A 26,969-nucleotide genomic window follows, 5' to 3' on the forward strand; every position below is an offset into this window, starting at 1 on the left:
GTTTGCAACTGTGGGAGTTTTCTTTAAAAGAATGTTTAAAGATGTATTTAATAAAGAATTGATGATTGCTAGTTTTGTGTAGAATTGAGATGGTTCAAAGGAGGGGAATAGAGTTCAAAATTTAATTTTGTGTAATAATCTTTATTCCTGCCGTTTGCAACTGTGGGAGTTTTCTTTAAAAGAATGTTTAAAGATGTATTTAATAAAGAATTGATGATTGATAGTTTTGTGTAGAATTGAGATGGTTCAAAGGAGGGGAATAGAGTCAGAAGAGACAGATGAGGTGAGATCCAAGCAGTTGTTCAAGCCCTGTGTTGCTGGTGGGATGCCTCAGAGAAGCCAGGCAAGAAGCCTAAGGTCAGCTGGGTCCCCAGGGTGTGGCCACCGCCACCATCTTCCTCTCAGCTGTGTTGCTGGGCAGAGTTTTGCCTCTCTCAAGGACCACAGGGGACAAGAACATTATCCTTGTGGTGTGTTTCCCCCCATGGGAGCAGCAGCACAGGGAGAATCTTCTGGAGTGCCTCCCACAAGGTGTGGGAGGGTGTTCACCTGGACAGTTCTCAGAGCACTGCCAAGTCGCTGACCTGATCAAGGCTGGGCTGCATGAGCATTGGTGTGTAGCCACTCACCCTCAGCATACCCCGGGGCAGTGTTGCTGTGGACAGGAAGGAGCATTGCCTCCGGAGGTACTACCATCTACTGAACTATGACCTCACGCCAGACCCTCTGTTAAGCACTTTTCAAATATTATCTTGCTCCAGATTCACAACAACCTTAGGGAACAGGGACTGTTACCTCCATTTTTAAATAATACCTCTCCTCAATTGTCATTTCTTTATGGCCATATCTTTCTTTTCATTGTGGTAGAATACACATGAAATGAAATATACCATTTTTAACCATTTTTAAGTGCATGATTCAGTGGTATTACAAACATTCACGTTGCTGTGCAACCATCACCACCATCCATTTCCAGAATTTTTTCATCATCCCAAACAGAAACTTTATACCCATTAAAGAAAAACTTCCTTCCCTCCCCTCAACCCCAGTTAACCACTGTTCTACTTTCTATCTCTAGGAATTTGCCTATTCTAGGTCCCTCATTGAAGTGGAATCATACAATGCTTGTCTTATGTCTGGCTTATTTCACTTAGCATAGTGTTTTCAGGAGTCCTCTATGTTGTAGTATCCCCCTTTTGTTTTGTTATTTTTTTATATTCCCCCACGCCCATCCTAGTAACTGATGATCTTTGCATTTTTAACAAGCCCTTGGGTTTGTTTTTGTTTTTGTTTTTAAGATTTTACTTATTTGTTTGACACAGAGAGAGAGCACAAATAGGCAGAGCAGGCTCTCTCTACTGAGCAGGGAGCCTGCTTCAGGACTCAATCCCAGGACCCCAGGATCACCACCTGAGTGGAAGGCAGATGCTTAATGACTGAGCCATCCAGGCACCCCCTGAGTTGATTCTTATGGAAAGCTAAAGTTTGAGTATTACTTTATGTTTCTTTATTGAAAGTGCAGCTGCAAAGTGATGGTAGCTGAGAAAACGGATGCCCGGTAACACACTCGGGGCCGGGTGGTCTCACTAACAGGAAGAAGTGAGTAAAAAGGTTCCAGGAATTCTTAGAGCCTGTGTGTGCAGGTGGGCTCTCCCGGGATGCTTTCTATTGTGTCCACCCCGATCTCCTTTCCGGCCCCATGACTTACCCTTTTATGAACTGAAAATGTAAATCTTTTTATAGTTATGCTGCATTTTTCACTCTCATTTTTATGGAGCATGTCAACTTACATTATGTATGAAAAACAAACTAGCTTATTGTTCATAGCTGTGAAAATACAGCATCAGATGTGTGGCATCAAAAAGGGAAAATACCAGCGCAGAGTTGAGATGCCGGCAGACCAAGGCACAGTGTAACCAGGGGACATGCCACATTTAGTATGGGACGGAAAACTCACCTTCAGGAAGACTTTCACCTTGAAATCTGATGATATGTGGAGCAGATGTTTTAATTTACCTATGATAATTTGCATAATCAATTTAACATGTGGTTTATCAAACCTGCCAAAGAGCAGGTGACAATATGGAATTAATATGATCACTAATTTGACACATCATTGAGATTAATTCGACCCTTCTTGCTCTCAGAATACCCAGAGGTCTTCGCAGACAGACATGTTTTGCTAGGAGGTGCCGTATGTGGCAATCTAAAATCCACCATTCAGCCTCATAAATAAAACAACCCCTTTGTCAGTGTGCCTCCTGCTTTTCCACTTTTCCTTTCAAGCTCTTGTGAATGGAAAAGAAGGGAATGGGTGAATACGGGGGGAGGCATCCAATTCCAAGTGTTCATGACTTTAGGAAAAGTAACGGATTTATTTCTCCACCAATACTATAAATGGTCTTACCTTCTCCCTGCTGTTGGTTTATTCTTGATCCCAGACTCAAAGAGATATCACCTTTATGAATCCATGGTGAGGGGGTTGCCTGGGTGGCTCCGTTGGTCAAACATCTACCTTGGGATCAAGCCCATAGGACAGTAAGGGATAATCACTTGGTCCCTGTAACAGAGAATAAGGGGGTTCCAACTTGAATAGACCCCAGTCATGTTCTGTTTCTTTTTTTTTTTTTTTTAAGATTTTATTTATTTATTTGACAGAGAGAAATCACAAGTAGATGGAGAGGCAGGCAGAGAGAGAGAGAGAGGGAAGCAGGCTCTCTGCTGAGCAGAGAGCCTGATGCGGGACTCGATCCAAGGACTCTGAGATCATGACCTGAGCCGAAGGCAGCGGCTTAACCCACTGAGCCACCCAGGTGCCCCCATGTTCTGTTTCTTAAACCCAGTGGTAAGAATATGGATGGTAATACATCTCAAAATTATTCTCATTTAAACTATATATGTGCACTTTATACACTCATTCTCTATGCCCTACATATTTTACAATTCAAAAAATGTTGGTGCCATCTGAGAAGATAGCACGGGGATAGGACTATGAGAGGCACGCCAAGACCTCTTTCTTCCCTCTCTCTTTCTCCCGGTCAACTTTTCATTCCCGTTCTGTATCCTCTGCTCTCTCATTCCCTCCTCCTTTTTTTAATTTCTCTTACTTTTACTTTAGAGCTTAGTTACTCCTCAATAGCCTTCCTCAGGGAACAAAAGTGTTGGCATCTCTCATGAAGCTTTTAGAAGGTATCACACAGTTTTTTCACCATGATTTTGATCCCCCAGTATTTTTAATGGAGGTATGATTGATGTATGATAAAATACACGATCTTAACTGTAGAATTCTGTGAGTTTTGACAAACATATGTACCATGGGACCACCATCCCAGTCAAGATCTAGAACATTTTCTTCCTCCCAAGAAGTTTCCTTGTGCCCAATCAGTCACCAACCCCAGAGGCAAACACTGTTCTGATTTCTATCATCAAAAAGTGGTTTTGCCAAGTCTAAACTCCAGAACATTGCAAACATGAAGCATGTACTTTCTTTGTCCAACTTCTTTTCCCCTCTCGGTGTAACTTTTTGGGATTCATCCATGTTGACACATGGATCAGTAGTTCTTTCATTTTATTGCTGAGTACTTTTCCATTACATAAGTACACTACATTTCGTTTGCCTTTACATTTTTCTAAATGTCAGGTTTTTTTTTTAAGTTAATGTTTTCTTTTTAAGTTAGAAATGAGTAGGTCTTTATGTCATCCTTGTATTTACCTAGCTGTAGGACTTGAATAATACCTGGGAAATGAGACATAGCCCAGGTCTTCTTTTTTCATTTTTCTGACACTGGTGCAGTTGTAGTCTTCCAGATGTTTGCGTATTTGGCACAATGACATGGCTGGGGCGCACTGCTCTGCCTCTACTTTAGGCCATAAATCTTAGTGGCCTGGCTAGAGCCCAGAGACACTGGTTCTAAGACTTTTGAATTAGTTTCTTTGCACATGAGCTTTGATGTCTTCACACTGCATTTCGTGAATGGTGAGTTTTAGATTACTGGTTTACGATGAAAGGATGTAACTCAAAGCCAGAAGAGATGCATAGGGCAAGCTATGGGGAAAGAACGTGGAGCTTCCATGCTCCAGGGCCTCGACTCTCCTCAAATCTCACCCGTCATCAGAGGTTTTTTTTTTTTAGTTTTAATTCAGCTCTTCAGTGGATGTGAAGTGGTGTTTCATTGTGGTTTTATTTGGCATTTCCTGCTGACTAGTGGTGGTGAGCACCTTCCCATGCCCTTACCGGCAATTTATATACCTTCCTTTATGAGGTAGCTCTTTGGGGCATTTGTCCATTCTATTTATTTTATTTTTTTACAGATTTTGTTTGAGTAAGAAAGGGAGAGAATGCACACACACACACACACACGCACACACATACACACACACACACACACACACACACACACACTAGTTGGGGAGGGGGCAGAAGGGGAAGGACAAGCAGACTCCCCACTGAGCAGGGAACCTCATGTGGGGCTCTATCCTAGGACTCCCGAGATCATGACTTGAGCTGGTCAGATGCATAACTGACCGAGCCACTCAGTCACTCCGGCAGTTGCCCATTTCAAAAATAGAATTGTTTTCTTTATATGATTGGTTTGTCAGATATATGAATTCATAGTATTTTCTTCCATTCTGTGGCATGTCTTTTCATTTTCTTAATGGTGTTTTTTGATGAGCAGAGATGTTTAATTTTGATAAAGTTCAATTTATCAGGTTTTTCTCTTATGGTTTGTGTTTCTGTAACCTAAGAAATATTTGCCTCTCCCAGGATTGCAAAGATATTCTCCTATCTTTTCTTCTGTATGCTTTATAGTTTTAGCTTTTATGTCAATGTCTGTGATCCCTCTCAAATTAATTTTTGTATTTGGTGTAAGGTTGGGATCAAGTTGTATGTTTTCCATACAGATAGCCTGTTGTACCAGCACCTCATGCCTTTAAGCTGACTGAATGTGCCTTCATCCCTTTGCCCATCACACAAAAAAGTATTGAGGTTTTTTTTTTTAAAGGTTTATTTATTTAATTTCAGAGAGAGAGAGAGAACACCCCAGCCAGGGGAAGATGCAGAGGGAGAGAAATAGACTTCCTGCTGAGCATGGAGCCTGACTTACTCAACCTTGGTCTCATGACCCTAAGCTCATGACCTGAGCCAAAATTAAGAGTCAGACACTTAACTGACATACCCACCCAGTGGCCCCCCAAAAAGTGTTCTAAACCTAAACCTGAAATCTCAGGATTTGTAGCTTTGTCTTCCGCATCCTGTTGCCTCCCTAAAGCATAGCCAATAACTTTAAGTGCAAATTCTCATATCCCCCAATTACAAATGATTTGCTTCTTTACAATCATATATTTCAAATTGAGAGAGAGAAATGATTTTGTAAGGAAAAAACTTTTTCATTTTTCCTTGATTCTGCCCTTCCAATGTTTAAGATGCAAAGACAAAATCAGCTGTTGAATTTTGTGCCACAATTTTGTGTGTGTGAGTGTGTATACAATAATATGAAATTAGCATTTAAATCATTTTTTGGTGTTTTCAGAGTTAGTATTTGTCTGACTTTTTTAGAAAATCAACTTTACCTAAAATCCAAGGAATAAGAGTTCCAAAAAAAGAAAACAGGAAAGTGTTGAAAAATGCAAAGAGGGCAGGGAATAATGGAAGCGATCAGCCGATATAAAATTGGGAATGCCCTAAGTGAGGGAAGTTTCTGTGGCCTGGTAGAGCTGGAAGCCAGAGTGAAGGAGGCTAAGGAAAAAGCAAGTCATAACCAGGTATGAACAGAATGAAGAGCTAATTTTTTAAGCGATTACACTTAGTTGTCATCTCTCCTTAGGGTCCTATTGTCTATGATGGTTTCTCAGACTTTCCTTGTTTTTGATGACCTTGTCAGTTATGAGGAATACAGGTCAGGTGTATTGTAGGATGCCTGTCTACTGGAATTTGTCTGATGTTTTACTCATGATTAGACTGGGTTATGGGTTTATGAGACAAAGCTCACAGAGGTAAAGGACTTTTTTTTTTTTTTAATTAATCACATTGTATCAGGAGCATCAGAGGATTTCAGACAAATTTTAAAGCCATCATAGGACCTTAGGAACCCTCTGACCTCTGAGGCTAGACGTCTTCCCCTGACCCCTTCTTTCCACTTTCACCTACCTGTGGCCTCCAAGGCTGGGCGACAGTTCCTCTCAGTCCTGAAATACTGTCCCCTCCCTTGTGGATGCCCTGCCCTCCGCCCCCCACCTTTTTATAGTCCTTTTATTAACCCCCCCCCCCCAAATTACCCATTTGAGAGTGCCATCTGTTCCTTGCTATGATCCTGGCTGTTACACCCACCTCCTCATCTTAGAGATGAAGTGAACAACTTGTCAGTCAGTGATCTGGGACTTGGGACACTGAATCTAAAGCCCTTTTGTTTCCATTCCATAGCTGACACACATGGGAACCAGAATGAAAGCCCTACAGTTCTTGATCACTCCTGTGAGTTGTTGTCTCCACAGTGCTGTGTGTGGCCAGAATGGAATCTGAGGCAAAAGGAAATATCCCTAGGACCAAGGGTGTCTTTATCTAAAGCTTTGATATTTTGTTCATCATGGCTTTAATTTTTATTTTATTATGTATTACACTGTAAAATTATTTGTCATGATGACTGAGTCTTTGTGCCCCAGCCCTGTCCCTCCTGCTCCCCTCTACCTTCTCACTACCACACCACACAGCCAGCTGCGGTCCTTGAGAGCCAACTCTGAGACCGGCTACAACCCTCCTCTCTTCCCTTTTCCTGGGCTTTACCTTTTGACTCTCATTACGTGGCTGCGGCCATATCTTTGGATGTGGTCAGCCCATATTGTAGTGGGGACAGTTCTTTAATTTATAACTTGGTAGGAAGAGCGGAAGCCCCTCCCCTCAATTTGCTCTTAGGTACCATCCGTGAATTCCAGGTGTGTGTGTGCTGAGGACGGAGAGGGAGGAGCCATAGGGCCAGACTTCCAGGAGTTTATATTTAGAGTCAAAGACAGCTATATTACAAGTTAGAATAAAATATGATCAAGGGTTGTCGGGTTGTATATAAAATACTATGGATGTAGAGCAGCTCAGTCTGTTGCTCAGAGTTTGTGGAAGGAACAGAGGGTGGGAAGAAGGAGGGAAGAAGAGGGAAGGAAGAAGGAAAGAGGGAGGGAGGAAAGGGCGGAGGGGAGGAAGGGAGGGAAAGGGGAAAAGGAAAGGCTGTCGGAGGGGGGAGGCAAGCTGGCCCCTGGCAGGGCTCTCACAAAAGTGTGCTCAGAGGGCACCACACACACCTCTCTGGTGCCTAGCTTGCAGCTATCCCTACTGATTTCCTTATTTAGAACATCTCCTGTCACTCCACATAACAGGCAGACGTTTCTCCTTTAGGTTTATTTTAAGGCACCAAGAAATGAGACTCTTTCCATGTCGTTTCTCTTCCGTCAGAGAAGAGGCTGAGGCGACGTGCCTGTGCGCGTCACCGCCACCTAATGACAAACACACCAACGGTTCTGGACCCGGCTGTACTTTTCCCTTTGATGCAGGCAGAGAGGGATTATTAAATTGCATTTCATTATGATCTATCAGCTAGATGTTAGTCATGGCATATTTCGGAGTAAGCCGAAAGGAGGTTGAGATAACAATGTCACTCCAAAGTCGAGGAAGCCAACGTGCAAACGCCAACAATCCCCAGTCTCCTTTGTATTTATTGATCTGCCAGTATCTTGCTTTGCGCTGTGCCATCTCACTCTTTGCTGCTAGCATAGTCATTTTTATTTATTTATTTTTTTTATTATTTTTTTTAAAGATTTTATTTATTGATTTGACAGAGAGAGATCACAAGTAGGCAGAGAGGCAGAGAGAGAGAGAGAGGAGGAAGCAGGCTCCCTGCTGAGCAGAGAGCCTGATGCGGGACTCGATCCCAGGACCCTGAGATCATGACCTGAGCCGAAGGCAGCGGCTTAATCCACTGAGCCACCCAGGCGCCCCTAGCATAGTCATTTTTAAAACCCAAAATAAAATTTGGGGGGTTAAGTTCCAGGGCTCTTGCCTTTGAAGGAGGATCAATTACCTGGCTGGTGATAGAGAGATCTTTTGCGTCTAGACTTTGTTTCTGACTCATGGTGATAATCTGGGCTGATCATTTAATCTCTCATTTTCTCCTATCTTCACTGCTTGGCAGCGTTCCTTTGTGTGGGACATATACTATTGAATTCCTAAAATAATACTCATTGTAGATCATCATATTATAGGTGAGAGGACATATGATCAAAGAGGTCATTAAATCATGGTTTTTTGTTTTGTTTTGTTTTTCCGTCTTTTGAAGATCCCTATTATTTTGTGAAGTCAGCATCCCTTCTGAAAACTGCTTTTCCCTTCTCTGTCCACACGGCTGTCATGAGACCAGTCATGTTATGACAGGATCTTATCCCCTGGGTTCTGAGCCTTTTCCTACAAAGTTGTATGGACTGGGAATGATGAGAACATTGATTCAGGGTATTTTTTTATTTGTCAAATGGTGACATGTAAAGCTTAGGAGTGGTTGGTGGCCACTTTCCTGCCACAGACACGGCAGGTAGGAGGGGAAGGCAGCCTGAGGCAGAGAGACTGGAAAGTAGGCATTCAAATCCTTGTCTCCAGTGTTCTGCCCATGCAGTGTGCAAGATGTCTGTGTCCTGATGGTTCCCCTTTTTGTTTAAGTTCAAGCCTGGTGTTAGTCCCTTGCAGCCCCCCAAATTCCTAATCTTTACTCACTGCTGGTCATCTTTTTTTTTTTTTTTAATTTAAATTCAATTAACATATAATGTATTATTGGTTTCAGAGGTAGAGGTCAGTGATTCATCAGTTGCATGTAAGACACAGTGCTCATTACATCAGGTGCTCTCCTTCATGTCCATCCCCCAGTTACCCCATCCCTCCCATCCCACTCCTCTCAAAGCAACCCTCAGTTTGTTGCCTATGATTAAGAGTCTCTTGGGGTTTACCTCCCTCTCTGATTTTGTCTTGTTTTATTTTTTTTCTCTCTTCCCCTCTGATTCTCTATTTTGTTTCTTAAATTCCACATATCACTGTTGGTCATCTTAAGTAGAACAAAAGAAGATAATGGATTTGGAATGGAAATTACTGACACAGGAGGGTTTCATTCAAGGGTTGGTTTTTACTAGTTCCCTAAGGGTATTTGTTTAGTTTCTTCCTTCCTGATCTCAAAAACATCTGAAAAACAAGTCTTATCTATTAAAAATGGTTGCATTAAAAAACAGCCAGAGTCATTCAAATAGCAAGTCATCCTGAATGCAACTGAAAATTAGTTTTTTGTTGTTGTTGTTGGCTAACAGTGAGTTTTATTCAGTCATTTTTATCTCTCTCTCTTTTTTTTTTAAAGATTTTAGTTATGTATTAGAAAGAGAGAGAGAAAGAACAAGCAGGGGGAGAGGCAAGGGTGGGGGAGTCCAACATGAGGCTCAATCCCAGGACCCTGAGATCATGACCTGAGCTGAAGGCAGATGCTTGACCAACTGAGCCACCCAGGTGCCCCATGTCATCTTTATTTCTTAAAGAACTCAATTGTATGTACCATTTCCCAACTTTTCAACATATCAGTCAGGAAAGGGAAAAGGAAGGTCTTCGGAAGCATGAATCAGTGGTGTTCCTATTGAAGTAATTAACAAAAGAAAAAGTTCACTACTACAAGCAGGGAATACTTAAGGAGGTCTTGGGATTGACCCTAGAATAAGAAGAGATTTGGGATTATGTAATCCTCTGCTTTTCATGATACCTCAGTGTTTAAAATATTGCAGAAGCTTACACTTGGCTGTTGCAATCACGTCACCAACCACGTGGGTGACTACAAAGTCCCCTCTGCATACTTAGCAATTGTCTCAGTGAGCCTCTTCAGCCTGAGCACAATTTGAAATCCTGCCCCATGACCCATGTTCATGAATTGAATATGAATCTATATTGTGTGGCCACCTTGACCCTCAGACTTGACACAAGTGACAGTTTCCTCTGGGGGTTTGTGAAAGAAAAAGTGTCTTAATCCTACCTAACAAAAAGAATGTCTTAACATCACCCAACAGTAGTTTAAGACCTTAAAAGCATTGATCAGGGACTGTATCAACATCGACATCAAAGTCTCAAAAAATATGGAGAGAAAAAAAGACGTGTGCAGAGAATGGAGGTGAATATGCAGATAGTTTCCAACCAGAATGCCTAGGGACTCTGGGTTTACTAAGAATGTATTTCAAAATAACCAGTGAAATTGGCTGAACAAATGGCTTTGAAATATTAAGTTAGTTGTTTGAATGACTAAATCAATCCATGAAATAATTTATCTTTTGTCTGCGGATATAGACCTACTTATTTTCCAGAAACTTTTCTTCTGTCTCATCCAAATTACTCTCCCATTGCTTTCATCCATTTTTATACTTTTGCTCATAGAGAATGGCTATCTGGCTTCTCTTTGTCCTCCTGTTCAGTCTTCTTAGTTTTCCACAATAAGTTCTAGATTTTATACTTACTCTTTTTTTTTTTTTTAGTAGCCAAACGTTACATTAGTTTCAGGTATACAATTTAGTGATTTGGCAAATTTATACATTATGCTTTGCTCACCACAAGTATAGCTACCATCTGTCCTATTAAATCACTATTACAATATCATTGATTGCATTCCTTATGCTATGCTTTTTATTCTCATGACTTACTCATTCCATAACTGGAATCCCCTTTACCCATTTCACCCAACCCTGCCCCCGCTCCCAGGAACCATCAGTCTATTCTCTATATTTTACAGTTCTGAATCTGTTTTTTGTTTGTTGATTGATGGCTTGATTGACTGATTGATTGATGGAATCATATGGTATCTGTCCTTCTCAGGCTGACTTATTTCACATAGCATAATACCCTCTAAGTCTACCCATGTCACCTTAAATGGCACCATCTCATTCTTTTTTTTATGGCTATGCAATAGTCCATTGTGTATATATACCACATTTCCTTATCTATTCACCTGTTGGTGGACACTTTGGTTGCTTCCATGTCTTGGCTAGTACATTTAATACTTCAATAAATAGGGGGTGCATATATCTTTTCAAGTTAATGTTTTCATTTTCTTCAGGTAAATACCCAATAGTAGAATTACTGGATCAAGTGATATTTCTATTTTTAAATTTTTAAAGAACTTCCATTCTGTTTTCCACAGTTGCTATGCCAGTTTACATTCCCACCAATGGTGCATGAGGGTTCCTTTTTCTTCATATCCTCTCCACTTGTTGTTTCTTGTATTTTTTATTTTAACCATTCCAACAAATATGAGGTGCTACCTCATTGTGATTTTGATTTCCACTTCCTTGATGAAGTGTGAAGGGGCGGATTGGAGAAGGCCATCTCTGTGGTGATGCTACCAAAGCCAGACCTCCAAAATAGGATAAACAAGAGTCTCCAAGCTGAGTGATGGGCATATTCCTGGGAGCAGGCCAAGAACACAGCTAGGTTGACAGAAGAGGCAAAAGGGCCCATGGCATGTGGGATGAGTGCTGCCTGAGGAACACTGAGGGACAGTGAGGGAAGGAGACTTGAAGATGACCTGGCATGTTTGAGGCCAAGGAAGCTGGTCTTAAGCCATTTATTTGTCTGTGTTATTCCTCTAAGATTTCTTTATACCGTCTCTGAAATTTAGACATCTAAACAGTCCCAAGATGGGGAAAAGAACATGGTTCCCAGGTTTCATGACCTTTGGGTATCTTTCCCCTTCAGGCTTTCTGCGGTCTTGAGGACTGTTTCCAAAATTGGAGTATAGTAGGAAGGCCTCCTGGTTACACAACAAAGAGGCAGCCCCTTTAGAGCACAGACAGTCTTAAATATGAAAACATCAAGTTCCAACACCACTAGGTAAACTGCTTAATTTTGAGTATTTACAAACTAAAAATAAACCATTTCCTTGAGTGAAAACTTGTATTATGTTCCCATTATTTGTACTAATTTTAATGACAACAAAAGCTAAGGGTAGTATTTTCTACCAGGCAGAGAGAGGTAAAACAACATGATGTTTTTAGAATTTGTAGTTGTCTTGCTTAGCATATAAACAGGAAAACCAAAATTTTAGCCTCCCCAATATTTCCCACAAAATTTGACATAAACGGGAAGCAATGTCTTCTGTCCAATCACCAAAGATACTTACTTCTGGATCTCTAAGTCATTTGTTTAGCCCTATACATTTGCTGATTAGCAATTATAATAAAGCTTCTGGGCAGTTCTTTCTACCAGAGTATTAAAATTATCTAAGTATTTGAAGGTGTGAAATAGAATGACTTCATCCCTCACTGGTTCAGATGGATGCCGAGGTCATGGCCACCGTTAGCCAGCCCAGGAGTGTGTCCTACCATGTATACATTTGGGCTAAACGATAAAACTTGGCTAAAATCCAGAGGTTTATAGATGCCTGAGTTACCTTTCCATTAGGGAAATGCTTACAAGGAACTGGACCAGCATAAAAGACAAAGGGACAGAAAGAAAGCTTGAGCTGCATTATTGCCATCTTCTGCAAAATCAGACTTCAGCTTCTGTTTGGAACTAAAAACACCTCATGTTACTTCCTGAGAGAAATGAACAATTGCATGAATACTATATTCTCTGGTAGTTTCCAACATGATTCCATCCAAGGTTCTGTGACAAGCCCGCATGATAAAGTGATAAGTGTTTGGTATTTTATGCATGTGTTTAACTTTGTCACTTTGGTTTGCAACACCGAGAATTCCCTAAATATCCACAGAAAGAGATAATTCAGCATTTGGCAGATCTAGCAAAATGCTCTCCTTTATTCTGTAGCCTTACCTCATTCTCGCTCCCACAGTTTAGTTCAATAAGTTGTAAGTGCCTGAAATCATTCTTGGTGAATAATGCTGGACCACTCTGAAAATTTGTGGCTGAGAGGGGGGCCCTCGTCATCAGTACGCACTTTGTCACTGAGACAGGGTAACCCATGGTTACTGAGCTCAGATCAGTTAAGGGGCAGAGAGCCCCCCCTCCTCACTGCTCTATAAAAGAGACCCGCAAAGGGACCCTACCAGCTTCTAGCTCTCAGCCTGGGCGAAGGTGTGGGAAGCAAAGCCTGAGACCTTCAGAGCCAAGCAGACCAGCTGCAGAAGCCAGGCCAGCATGTCTCCTTCTTTCAAACTTCAGTATCACTTCGTTCTGATCTTCCTGATGGCTCTAAGAGGGGAGAACCGGTACCTAGAGGTGATATATCTCCAGACTGACCCCATCACATCTTGCGCGCGCGCGCTTGTGTGTGTGTGTGTGTGTGTGTGTGTCTGTCTGTCCAGCCTTGGGGGGTGGATAAGCTGCGTTTGTTGGGATTAGCTTTCTTCCCTGTCTTTTGCCCCTTCCTTCTCCTGGTTTCCCCTTGGCTGGTCTTCCTCCCTGCCTCTTGGCCCCTGAGGATGCCCTGGTCCTTCCCTTGGCCCCTGCAGATGCCCGGGTCTGATGGAAAGGATCTAAGACCTTTTCTTCTTTGGACGCGGGAGACGTTGATCCCGCCACTTTATTCTCTTTGCTGCGGGGCAGACCGAGGGCCCCGCTGCCAGTGCCCTTCCCCACCTCTTGAACTTCTCCCGACTGACTCCTTTTCTTTGCCAGCTGCGGGAAGCGACGGACCACGACCCTTTCCTGCTCTTCGGCGCCAACCTGAAGCGGGAGCTGGCGGGGGAGCCTCTGTACCGCCGCGCTCTGCGTGAGTCGGGGCTGCGGTGCGCGTCCGCGGGCAGCGGGGAGGTGGCGAGCTTGGGTTCTGCGCGGGGTGAGGAGGCTCCGGGCATCGCTGGGGCTGGGGTGGAGTGCGAGTCCCATCTCGGGGTCCCGCTGGAGCTGGAGGCGCGCCCGCGGGGGTCGGGGAGTCCGGCGCTGGGCGCTGCAGACCCGGGAACCGGGCACGTGAGACGGGCATCCGGGGGCCGGCGCCTCGGGGGCTGCAGCGCCCGCCCCCCTGACGCCCTCCCGCAGGGTGCCTGGACATGCTGAGCCTCCCGGGCCAGTTCACCTTCACGGCCGACCGGCCGCAGCTGCACTGCGCCGCCTTCCTCATCGCCGAGCCCGAGGAGTTCATCACCATCCACTACGACCTGGTCTCCATCGACTGCCAGGGCGGCGACTTCCTGAAGGTGAGGCCACCCGCCAGCGCCCGCCGCGGGAGCTCCGAGGGGGCACCGGTCGGGGTGCGGTGCCCAGGACGGGGAGCTCGTTCCGCAGTGGCAGAGGCCTCTCCCGGACGGCGGCGCGGAGCGAACTTCGCCCCGCACCTGAGGGTCTCCCGCCTTGCCAGCCGCAGGGCTTTAGATTTCCCTCGGTGCGCTCCCGGGAGCCCGCGCTTCCAAAGACTTGAACTCGCGGCATGCCGCCCTGTGTGAGAGGACAACTGATACAAACTGCCCGCCCCGCAGCTTGGGGCCACCTGGAGGGCCAGCCCAGCTTAGAAGGCCAGCCCGCGTCTGTGCGGGGCATTCCAGGCTTACGGAGGTCGTCCTCAATGCCGGGGTGACCCGGTTTGGAAGCAGGAGGGCCCTGGAGGCTGGGACTGAGGCTGAGAGGGGGGTCTGAGGCCGTTGGGAGGCGAGGACGAGTCCCCCAACCTCACCCCATCCCCAGTCCTCATTGGTCTCCGTGAGTCTGACCCGTCAGCTACTCAGTCCCATTTCGATGGTCATGATTAGAACCTCCCAGGTGGAATTATTTTGGAATCTGGCAAACTCCTTAGAAGACGTCTGGGTCATGAAGCCATTTGTAGCCAGTGATTTTGCTAATGTGAGCTCGGTTGGACTCTTTCAGTTGGAGGAGACCTGTGGTGATCTGGGGGAGTACTGTCAGTAGACCTTTTATCTAATCGCAAACTTTAACCAAAGTGAAGGAAAAGAAGTCATTGCTGTCTGAGTGTTGAAGTAGTTCTTGATAGTTTAATATGAAATAAGTGTTACAAAATGAGGGAAATGGGCACATTACAGCCTTTGACAAGTAGGTAATGTTTTTTTGCTTGTTTGTTTGCTTTTTTTTTTTTTTTTTTTTTTTTTTTTGCTAGTTTTGAGATATTTTGTTAATATATTGATGTGGAGAAGGCAGAGACTAACTGAAATCCAAATTATGCATGTGTGGAATTTTTCTGGAAATGGGATGTGTGGGAAATGTGACCAAAATAAAAATGTATATTGTCTATAGTTTTATTTACCAAGGAGGCCGAAATTATAGAGTATGGTAAAGTTTACTTACTTTGGATTCTTTAAGGTTTATGAAGAAAAAACTCATTATTAGTAATACTTGCAGACCACCTTCATGGTAAGAATATATAGATATAGATATAGATATAGATATAGATATAGATATAGATGGAAAGCAAGGGGGCAGGGGAGTGCAGGCTGTCAGTCACTCACTTATACCGGAAGACTCCTTGCTAGGGAACTTCCCCCTCTTTTTAACACAGCTGTGACTTCAGGAGTTGATGGAAAAGATCACCAATGTCTGTGTTTTTTGTCGGAAGGTATTTGATGGTTGGATTCTCAAGGGGGAGAAGTTCCCCAGTTCCCAGGATCATCCTCTCCCCACAACTGAGCGGTACATAGATTTCTGTGACAGTGGTCTAAGCCGAAGGAGCATCAGATCTTCCCAGAATGTGGCCATGATCTTCTTCCGGATTCATGAACCAGGAAACGGATTCACCTTCAGCATAAAGACAGATCCCAATCTCTTTCGTAAGTGGATTCCCTCTCTTCCAGGTGGGAAGGCAGGACTTGGACGGAGTGTCAGGTCTGCTTTTCAAAGGTAGTGTGACTGCACCGGCCTTAAGAAATTTGAAGTGAAGAATGATTTGAATGGAAATTCTTTTGCCATTAGAAATGACCTAAAGGATATTTCCTGTTCATTACTCTGAAAATCAATTAACAGTTTTTAGGATATTGGCAGGTAGGTAGGACATTGGTTTTTAGGAAGTAAAATTTTATTTTTTCTTTAGTCTTTTTTTGATCTTCAGAGGCACTACAATGGATTCAGTGACCAACTCTGAGTCATTCCATTAATCTGGGATTAGCTTGAGGAATCAGATCTGAAGTTACCATCTTAGAAATACTTAGGCAAAGGCTTTATCTGGGATGTGATAGACAGATTTCATGTCCTAAGCAGAGGGTTAGGCTGAAGGACTTCTACATTGCTTTCTAATTCTGAGCCCACCACTCTAACTTATTTCATTTCTGTTGGATACCTACATAGATGCTATAAAGCTGAACAGCCCAGGCCTAAAACACGTTATTCTAATCAAAATGAATTTGTTCATCTGCTTATATTTTTTTAAATTGGGAAAAGAAAAAAATTGCTCATTTTTTGCTACATACGATTGTATTAACACTTCAAATGGTGGAAGAAAAGGGTCTAATCTGCCAAAGAATAAGGTATTGACTTACCTTCCAATTTTTATTTTTTAAAAAAGCAGCCTCCAAAAGTCCATTTTTGAGGACTGGAGAAGAATAACCCTAGGAAGCAACATGAAATGTTTCTCCTATATTTTTATGGTTAGAAATCAGAAATCTTCTAGAATCACCAAGGGATTTCAGTTCCTTTTGGAATTAAGTATAATTTAAATTTAATTTAATTTAAATTTAAAATTAAGTGTAAATTAAACATAGGAAGGAAGAATTCTGACCTATCTGATCAATTAGAAATCTTTGGCCCAGGATCAGCAAAACTCTGATACTTCCAGTTTCATAGTTAAGAGAATAAATGTATTATAAGTGTATATTTGAGATACAAAACAAATTAGAAAGTCTTATGATAAAGTTAAACATTAATATTTCACCTTTAAAAATATTTTACCTTTTAGTCAATTTATCACTTAACACCCAGGAAATATTTATTCAGACATAAACTTGCTTTCTATTTTTCTCAGCCTATTTTGTAGCTATTTTTTTATTTATTGACTTCATTATTTTAAAAATATCACCACGGTTCCAAGTTCAGTGAACGTAGGTTTCAGACAGGCAGGGTTTGACTTCTGGCCTCACCTTTGAGTTTTTATTCTTTCAGATTTACAGCTCAAATTTGGACACTAGTTAATGAAGTGTTTCTAGAACTTCTACTAGCTAGTGTCGTTTGACTGATTATTAATTTATGTCTGGTTATTAATTTATTGTTGTAAACAAGGTAACTCCTTGAGACTGGGATCAGAAGCCCCCTTGCCACCTAGGACCTTCCAACAATGTCCATACCTCCCTGGTGACTTTTATCCCTTCTACTCCTTCCCGACTCCAAACTGCCCTTGTGATATCTATTCTTGTCCAGCCCACAAGGGCCCTAGACTGTGAATAGGAGCCTAGAATAAGGATAGGATAAACTTCTATGAACACCCAGCATACCAAATAATGAAAATGTGACTTTGTTTTTCCACAAAGCCTGCAATGCGATCTCCCAAACCCCTAGTGGAAGGTTTACTCTGGTCGTCCCACATTTGCGTCAAAACTGCAGCTTCTCCATAATTTATCCCGTGGTCATCAAAATATCAGATCTCACCCTGGGACACTTACATGGTCTGCAGTTCAAGGTAGGTTGCTTTCTTACTTGTCAGTCATTTACTAAGGCCACAGCTTTATCAGAGGAGGAAGCATTCAGAGCAAACATAGACATTAGCGAAGTGCAAGAACATATCCTTCTGTTGACTCTCAGGCCCTCATGCACTTTGCCCTCGCTGCTTTGATGAGAGCCCCCTTCTATTTCCCTTACGCTGCATGTTAAGTGCTCAGGTGCCCCTTCCGATTACTTGACTGCTTCTCTTGTGATGTAAGAAATGTTTTCAGTTAGGAGTTGTGGCATATAATTACAATTGAACTCTCTTGTACTTGCCTCTTTTACAAAAATTCTCTCCTAGCAGAACCTAGTGTGAGTCATCTACACAGCTGTTTTTCTGATTATTGGAATTTTTTATCACATGAAGGAAGTATCTCAGTGACAGAACTGTGTGATGAAGGAATGCTAAGTGTAGCATAAAATACAAAATTGGATTTTTTATATTACAAAATACAGTAAAGTTTTGAAGATTTTTTAAAACTTTTTTTTACATTTTTTAAAAAAGATTTTATTTATTTGTTAGGGTGGTGAGGGGGAGAAAGAGAGTGAGCACAAGCAGGGGAAGAGCAGGCAGAGGGAGAAGGAGGCTCCCCACTGAGTAAGGAGCCCCAGCAGACCTGGATCCCAGGATCCCAGGATCATGACCTAAGCCAAAAAGGCAGTCGTTTAACCAACTGAGCCACCCAGGTGCCCCCTTTTTTAAATCACATTTAATTAAATATATTTTGTATGAAAATATTAGTTGAGAATCTTCATCAATCTGTATTTCCATGAACTTCTCTATGGACTTTATAATTAATGCTGAGCTTGACCACATTTTTGGGTCAGGGGAGAGCATTGCTGGCTTCTTTGCTCTGAGTCATTCTCACTTCCTTTCACTTTCCCATATTCCTAGGTTAAGATAGCTCATATATTTGCTGACATCAAAGACAGTCATTGTTCCTAATCAGGCAGATTTCAGTGAAAACCAAACAGGACCAGCACTGAAAAAAGGTGTATATCTAATTTCCAATAAGCCCTAATTTCATGGGCCAGTGCCTATTTTTTTTTTTTTTTTTTTTTTGGTTGGGCCTTAGTAGAAGAAAATAATCCTTTAATAAAGACCAGAATAAGGGCACCTGGGTGGCTCAGTGGGTTAAGCCGCTGCCTTCGGCTTGGGTCATGATCTCAGGGTCCTGGGATGGAGTCCCACATCCGGCTCTCTGCTCAGCAGGGGGCCTGCTTCCCTTCTTCTCTATCTGCCTGCCTCTGTCTACTTGTGTTCTCTGTCTGTCAAATAAATAAATAAAATCTTTAAAAAAAAAAAAAAAAGACCAGAATAAGCAGATGTCTTTGGCATAGCACCCCCCTTTTTGTTTTTAAGATTTTATTTATTTATTTATTTGATGGAGAGAGAGAGATCACAAGTAGGCAGAGAGGCAGGCAGAGAGAGAGAGGAAGGGAAGCAGGCTCCTGCTGAGCAGAGAGCCCGATGCAGGGCTCCGTTCCAGGACCCTGAGATCATGACGTGAGCCGAAGGCAGAGGCTTAATCCACTGAGCCACCCAGGCACCCCAGCATAGCCCTCTTGGCCTGAGATTTTATGCCTGATGTATACCTCAGAAGATGGCAAGCACAATCCCAAGTTGGGAGATCTGCACTTCAGTTGTTCTTGGCTGTGAAGAGTAATCTCGGTGTTTCCGCTTGAAAACCTGTTGAAGTCTGCAGTGCTGTAGGCATCTATTCTTTTACAAAATAGTTTTTGAGGTCTTCCTATGTTCAAGGCACTATTCTAGATGCTGGAAATGAACAGGGAACAGCACACTCCTGCTCACACAGAACCTGCATTCCTGTGGGTTGAGATAAGCAGAAGTGTAATGCATTCAGAGTAGTGATGAGTGCCCAACAGAAAATGAGGCAGAGCGCTGCCATCCACAAGGGAGTTGAGAGAGGGGCGGGGAGCTCCTCAAGGTAAGGTGGTCAGGGAAGAAAACCTCTGAGAAGGAGACATTTAGGGTAAAATGTGAGTGATAGGTAGGAAGGACCCAGCAGCCACCGGAAAAGCCTGGAACACAGGGGGCAGTAACGCAAAGACTCAGAGGGAGGAATGGGCTTGCTGGGTCCTAGAAATAGAAAGGTGGAGCGGGGAGATATTGGACAGCATCAAGGAGAAGGGCAGAGCCAGGGTGTGGAGAGCCCAGCAGGGCGTATGAAGGAGTCTGGGTTTATTCTAAGTGCAGTGGGAAACCACTGAAGGTGTGTAGGCAGGAAAGTGACATAATCCATTTGATTATGCTCAGGTCCAGTGAAGGTGGTTGGGAATTGCTGATCTTGTGACCACATTAATTAATGAAGTCCATGGAGGGAGGGAGAGGATTACCTAAAGGCCATCTGGCTGGCGAATGGGCTATGGGGGCCAGAGGGGTGCAGGGAGGGCCATTGTCACAGTTTAGGCAAGAGAAGGTAATGGCTTAGTCCAGGTAGCCAGAACCTCAACAGAGAACTCTAGGGGCTCACTACTGAGGAACTGAACACAGCAGGGTAGGGTAGTACTTCTCATTCCTAAGACTAGCTGAGAGGTTTGGGAAGAGCAGAGTAAAGTCACTGAATGTCAAGGAACAGGTGTGTCCAACTTCTTTGCTTCTGCTTGGTTCCCCTCATTTTAGCTCCTACTTTTCCCAACTTCCTTACTTCTCATTTTTCCCTCTAGGGTCTGCCTTTCCCCTTTACCACCTCATACTAAAATTTAGAACCTGAAGAACCTAGTGGAAAGTTTAGTCTTAAGGGATGTTCCCCCTGGATATCCTCTCCTGAAGGGAAAGACAACTAAGATTTTTTTCCCTTCATCTCTCATTCAACTCTTCATACAAGAACATAAGCCCTGTACACAGGAGGGCTAATTAAGCCTCTGTTTCATTATTGAATGAAATTATGTGTAGAGCATCTAAGCATAGGAACAAGGATATATTAGGCACTTAAAAAATGTATGTCCCCACCTCCTTCCTTGTATTATCCAAACAGCTGGTATTATATTACCTCCTAATTTGTTGTCCTGTTCTAGTTGCATTTCAGTGTCTTCTAGATGTTTGAATGTGTGTGTTTATGCATGTGTGTGTGTTTAACATTTTCTATTTTATTTTTTAAATATTTTGTTTATTTGAGAGAGAGAGCAAGAGAGAGCACAAGCAGGGGTGGGGGGCAGAGGGAAAGGGAGGAGCAGCCTCCCTGTTGAGCAGGGAGCCTGACTTGGGGATTGATTCCAGAACCCTGTGCCAAAGGCAGAAGCTTACTGGGCTGAGCCATCCAGGCGTCCCTAACATTTTCTATTTTACTTTTTAAAAGATTTTATTTATTTATTTGATAGAGAGAGAATGAGAGAGAGCAAGCATGAGAGGGGAAAGGTCAGCGGGAGAAGCAGACCCCCTGCCGCGCAGGGAACCCGATGCAGGACTTAATATGGGACTCTATCCTGGGACTCCAGGATCATGAACTGAGCCGAAGGCAGACGCTCAAGCAACTGAGCCACCCAGGAGCCCCACATTTTCTCTTTTTAGATGTTGTGCCCTATGTGGCAGGGTCTGCCTGGTTCACCTCTGTGCACCTTGCCACTCTGCACTAGATCTCTCAATAGTATGTCTCAGCGAAGAAGAGGATCGCAGGCAAAACCGACTGTAATTTTGCGGGACAGTGCAAGAGGAAAACGAGCGGGCCTTTATTTTAGAGTTATTAGGAACTTCAGGTGACAGCAGAGCCTTAAGCCTAGCATAGGGCCCTTGTAAGTGTGGGCCCTGTGGGCACAGGGGACCATGCCGACGAGGCCAGCAGACCTGATCACAGGAGATGGGTGACCCAAGGGGCAACCTCTGAGAGTGGCTGCTTTATTTGTGTGGGGAAGTGAAGTGCAGGAATTGCCACGGACAAGGTAATGTGGAAAGGATGAAGGGAAGTGGAAAACAGTTACAGTGGATTGCATCCTGGAATACATTCCCATTTGGAGGAGCTTGAAGTAAATTTGTTTTAGTTGGGAGGAGAAGGACACTGGTAGTTCGAACTACCTTGACCTCCAAAGGAGGGTTCTTTTCCTTCTTTAATATTCTTAGAATGAATCTAAATGCCCATGAGGAGAAATGATAAGGATTGTCCCAAGAGCAGGAAAGGTCCTTTCTAAAGAAGAGGAAAAGAGGGGCGCCTGGGTGGCTCAGTGGGTTAAGCCTCTGCCTTCGGCTCAGGTCATGATCTCAGGGTCCTGGGATCGAGCCCCACATCTGGCTCTCTGCTCAGCAGTGAGCCTGCTTCTCCCTCTCTCTGCCTGCCTCTCTGCCTACTTGTGATCTCTCTCTCTCTCTCTGTCAAATAAATAAATAAAATTAAAAAAAAAAAAAAAGAAGAGGAAAAGAGGTGAGTTGAAGGAAGAACTGGTATGAAAGCCCTGTTTATAAATATGGACTGCATATATTAAGAAATGCAAATAATTCCATATGTATGTGCAGATGATTTAAAAAGTAAAGCATTTTCAGATTCAATTTTCACTCATTTTATGTGGAGTTTACAGATTCCCATTTCATCATTCCGGTCCTTGAGATTATATATTTTTTATATGCATGCACATTTAAAGAAAATGATTACTCAACTCATTTAGAAGAGCAGTTCTTACGATTTTGTTCCTCAGAGCCGTCTTTTCATTTCCGGAGTCCCGGATGTTCAATGAAACGGCACTGCCAACGTGGCAGTGGCTGATTGAGGGAATTCATCAACGTGTGGTGGTCAAATGGTTTGACTTCTGTAATTGGTTGAAATATATCTTTCTCTGTTGCTTTATTCTCTTAGAACCCCTCAGCAGGTTGTGGGGGAATAGGAGATTTTGTGGAGCTGCTGGGAGGACCCGGGCTGGACCCTTCCAAGATGATGCCTTTGGCTGACCTCTGCTATTCCTTTCATGGCCCTGGTGAGCTATTTCTTTGATTATTATTTATGAGTCTATCAAGATTCCTTTAATAAAACTTGATGCTCCCTCAAATAGAACACCTCAGATTTTTTATACATGGGAAGGCAAGTTCGACCCAAAAACCTTGCATTTTGCACCTTGAGCCAATGTAAGGATTTTTATATTTGAGTATATGTATGGTATCAAGAAGGCATTAGCAAAACACCTGACACTGGTGGAGGAAACTCTAAAGAGAGATGGGTGCATGTTTAAAGTTGACCCTAAGAAAATCATGAAAATGACAAATTTTATGTTCTATGCTCTTTCTACCTTCTTAAAGGTGCCTGCTTTCATCCTCTAGAGACTAACAAGTTTGCTAACTGAAAACTATGCTTCAAATAGATGTATCACCAATTAGTAAGAGTATAATAATAAAGCAATATCTTTTTAAAATAATGGAGCAATAGATAACTAAATAACTTTTCCATATATGTATATGTGTATATTATTCATAGTACATACATTCAAAAGTGTTATGCTTTATTAGACATTCTCAGAACTGCTGAATGTCCCCAATGTCTAAGGGCAAAGCTGGCCTATGAAAGACCACTATAAAAACAGAAATACCTTCTGAAACTGAAAAATGGTCACTGGTAATGAAAGACCAGTTTAATACACAGCATGCCAAGCAGACCCTGATATTCTTTGTGGGGGATCAGTGAAGGTTTTCCATTGGTTCATGGTCAAGAGGGGTGAGGGGGGGCTGGGAATTGCTGGTTTAAACTGTGAGTACATGTGGCTTGGCTTGCCTCTTACTGTGTTCTCTGAAGCACTGGATCCTTCCATGCTGGAGGGTACCTGTGAGAAGATGTGTTTGCTCTGGGTAAGAAGAGTAGATTAAGGTCTGAAGAATGCTCTTGCCTTAAAATTTAGGTAACTGAAGGCAGAGGAATTTTGGTGCAGTTATGTCACATAATAAGTAAATCAGGTGCACAGTAACAAAGGAAATGGAGCATGTTACATATGTTGAGGTTTAGAGTGAGAACAGAAAAAGAGTAACCTTCCAAATCATTTAAAGAAAATTAAATTTGGACCTGCTCATAGAAGCTTAAACTAGACTCCCAGGTTCTTATATAAAAGTAATTATAGGGTTTATATTTATAATGTCTCTGAATTGACTTTTTACCTCAGGTAAGTATCTGGCTGTTTTGCTTCCTCTGAACCCAGGCGCAGGTTTGTGAAGTACCTGTTATGCAATAGTAATGCTAGTGTTCCTTGGGATGCAGGTCTGACAGAGACAAGGGGCCGGGGAGCGGAAGACAGACAAAATTAAAACAGCAGAAAAAAATATTGTTGGGCAGATAAATCTTAAGTCTGGAACCAGCTTGAGGGGCACCTGGGTAGCTCAGTTGTTAAGTAGCTGGTTTTGGCTCAGATCATGATCCCAGGGTCCTGGGATTGAGCCCCGTCCTGGGATAGAGTCCTCTGCTCAGCGGGAAGCCTGCTTCTCCCTCTCCTACTCCGCCTGCTTCTGTCTCCTCTCTTGCTGTGTCTCTTTCTGTCAAGTAACAATAGAACAAAAATAAGTATTTTAGTGTATATCTAAACTATGCAAATGATTTTTTGGTTACATGTAAATAAGGTTATTATCTAGGCTCAGAAAATGATAAACAGGTGATATTTCTTTAGTCAACACAAAATCCAGCAGTATACTCCATCCTCTGTCCCTGCCCACTAAATGCCACTTGCATCCTCAGATAATGACAACCAAAAATTGCCCCTGCAAATTTCCAACCTGTCCCTAGAGGGAGGTACTGTTCCTGCTGAGAACCCGGAACTATAGCAGAGGTGCAGAGTAGTAGACAGCTGGCTTCTCTTCACTGCCTTTACTGTGGAAGCCTTGCTGGTAGGAAGGAGAACATGAAAAGTGCAGAGACATCTTATTGTCTCTGTTGAATAACAAAAATTCAACTGAATAGATTTTAAAGATCTCACTGGCTTTATTAAACAATTCATGAATCGGGCAGCATTCCTTCTAGCAGGCAGAGGGGACTCCAAGGCATTGTACCAAATGGAAGGTTTTTATGGGGCGACGGGGGGGGGGGGGGCATGTGCAAGAAATTTGGCAAAAGAAGAAGATTGTTCCAGACAAGACCACTTTCCCTTAGGGGGAAAAGCAAGATGTCTTGTCATGCGGATTGCCTCATCGTCCTTTTGTGGGATACAGAGGGCCCCTGTAGCTGACTCATTAACAGGATAGAAAAATTGATTGACTGATTAAGGCTACCTTTGGGGGTGGGAGGAATGTTGAAATTACAACTAGAATAGGTATGAAGCCCCAGTTTCATACCCTGGTCTAAAGGACACCATTTGGGGCTTATGATTTTCTGTTTTTCCCCACCCTGTGATTTTCTTTTTTTTTTTTTTTTTAATTTTTTTAAATTATTATTATTATTTTTTTTAAAGATTTATTTATTTATTTGACAGAGAGAGATTACAAGTAGGCAGAGAGGCAGGCAGAGAGAGAGAGAGGAGGAAGCAGGCTCCCTGCTGAGCAGAGAGCCCGATGCGGGACTCGATCCCAGGACCCTGAGATCATGACCTGAGCCGAAGGCAGCGGCTTAACCCACTGAGCCACCCAGGCGCCCCCCCCTGTGATTTTCTTAACTCCTCTTTCTAGCCAGTTTTATTTGGCTAACAAATGTTTTTGCACATGAGGAAACCTGACTTCACTTTCGGTATTCTACAATTAATTATATATTATAATAAAAATGAAAACAGAACGTTTCACCTGATGGCAGGCGCATGGCTTGAGTATGTGAGAGGAAGCTACATCCCCTTGCTTTCCTTGTGTTTAAATGATCTTTCCATAGAATGGTTTGTATGGTTTCTAACCTGCAGGGAACCTTTTACTTTTTTCATGAACTGTAGCCCAAATGAAAATCGGCTGTGACAACACGGTGGTGCGCATGGTGTCCAGCGGAAAGCACATAAATCGTGTGACTTTTGAGTACCGCCAGCTGGAACCATATGAACTGGAAAACCCAAGTGGGAACAGTATCCAAGAAATCTGTTTGTCTAGTCTTTGAGTAACCAACCCCAGTGATTTACATGCTGCTAATTAAAGTGAGTTCTTAATGGCTATTGTATATGATTTTGATGACTAGCTAGTTAAAAGCCTTTCATACCAGTCAGTATTCCCAGGCTTGAGCACACATTAGACACATACACACACCACACGCACACACACACACACACACACACATACGCACACACGCAGACACCCTCTGTGTGCACAACGTGCAATAATTTTTGTACCTTGCTTCTTTTTCATTGTAATATATAGATGACCACATGGCGGCAACTAGCCCCCCTTTGGTAGAAAAACAGTTTTCTGTAATTCTTTGGTATGTTACAAACCGGAACTGGTAAGAGAAGCACAAAGCAATAGCCAATAAGAAATTGTATCTCAAAAGAAAAAAAAAATGTATCTCTAGGGAAAATGCCAGAAATGAATTAAAATGGTGGTGTTCATATCAGTCTTAGAGCGGAAAACCATTGAATGTCTGTGTATACCAAAGTAGTTGCATTGGTTTATTTTCTGTTTGTTACTCTGTTTATAATAGGCAATAACTCTAGCTATTCTTTATTGATTTGTAGCATCTTGTTTTTAATAAAACTTTGTAGCATGGAAAAAGTTTCCATCCACAGATACAAATATGAATAAATATGTAAGAATGTTGGTATCGTGCTTTGTTTTCCTGAGTAGTCCCCTCATTTACTACCATTAGAAAATAATGATCTTATGTGCTGCAGAAGCAAATACTGAGCTAAATCACTTTAGACTTCTTACAGCCAGTAGAACTCAGGCTACTGGAATAGAATTATTTAGAGCACAGGGCAGACTTGTAGTGTTTGCATAAAAAACACTAACTGGTCTAGGCAGCAGGATGCAGAAATCCTCTTCCCACTGTCCTCCAAGAGAACTGACAATACATGTTTTTGCACCAGTGGGGTGTACTTCTCAACAAGGACAGGAAGGGACTTACCACTCTCATAGACATTTGCAGAAATTGGAAGACTTCTTTACTTCCAATTTACTGTTGACTAAGACTTGTCCACGTCTGGCTGGACACTAAGCACATGGTCTATAAAAGACAGCTTGGGGCCAAAAATGAGGTCCTGAGCAAAAAAAGGAAACACCCCTCATGAACTCTTTTCTTTGGATTAATGGGTAGAAGCTGCAAACTCTACCACAATTAGTGGCCTGATTATGATTCCTGAAACATATGTAATGGTCCTTTTATAATGAAACGTACTGCAGTCCCCTACACTGGGCTTGTTCACACAATTTGAAAACCAGGCAGAAAGAAAACTCCTGATTGAGGGTGCTAAAAATACCCAGGATTTAATACAATCAGTATTGTATTACTGGCTCAGTAGATATTTTGGAATGAGTGAATGATTGCCTGAATGGATA

General features: G+C 42.7%; 1 protein-coding gene across 1 annotated transcript; it reads left to right on the forward strand.

Moving 5' to 3' along the window:
* The first annotated feature begins 13,073 nt into the window (after positions 1-13,073).
* Positions 13,074-26,226, forward strand: CRHBP (corticotropin releasing hormone binding protein). The gene is made up of 7 exons (XM_059416648.1): positions 13,074-13,228; positions 13,628-13,721; positions 13,991-14,148; positions 15,516-15,726; positions 17,416-17,564; positions 22,393-22,510; positions 25,421-26,226. Exons 1-7 carry the CDS (start codon positions 13,148-13,150, stop codon positions 25,576-25,578), a joined length of 969 nt encoding a protein of 322 aa, XP_059272631.1. The 5' UTR covers positions 13,074-13,147; the 3' UTR covers positions 25,579-26,226.
* Positions 26,227-26,969: the final 743 nt, after the last annotated feature.

Source organism: Mustela nigripes, chromosome 12 (assembly GCF_022355385.1).
Source record: "Mustela nigripes isolate SB6536 chromosome 12, MUSNIG.SB6536, whole genome shotgun sequence".
Classification (NCBI taxonomy): Eukaryota; Metazoa; Chordata; class Mammalia; order Carnivora; family Mustelidae; genus Mustela; species Mustela nigripes.

Excerpts from the sequence above, each read along its gene's own strand:
- CRHBP (XM_059416648.1), top strand. The coding sequence starts at position 13,148 with ATGTCTCCTTCTTTCAAACTTCAGTATCACTTCGTTCTGATCTTCCTG. Across the intron at positions 13,722-13,990 it reads TCTGTACCGCCGCGCTCTGC|GGTGCCTGGACATGCTGAGC; the intron begins GTGAGTCGGGGC and ends GCCCTCCCGCAG. Across the intron at positions 17,565-22,392 it reads TACATGGTCTGCAGTTCAAG|AACCCCTCAGCAGGTTGTGG; the intron begins GTAGGTTGCTTT and ends TTATTCTCTTAG.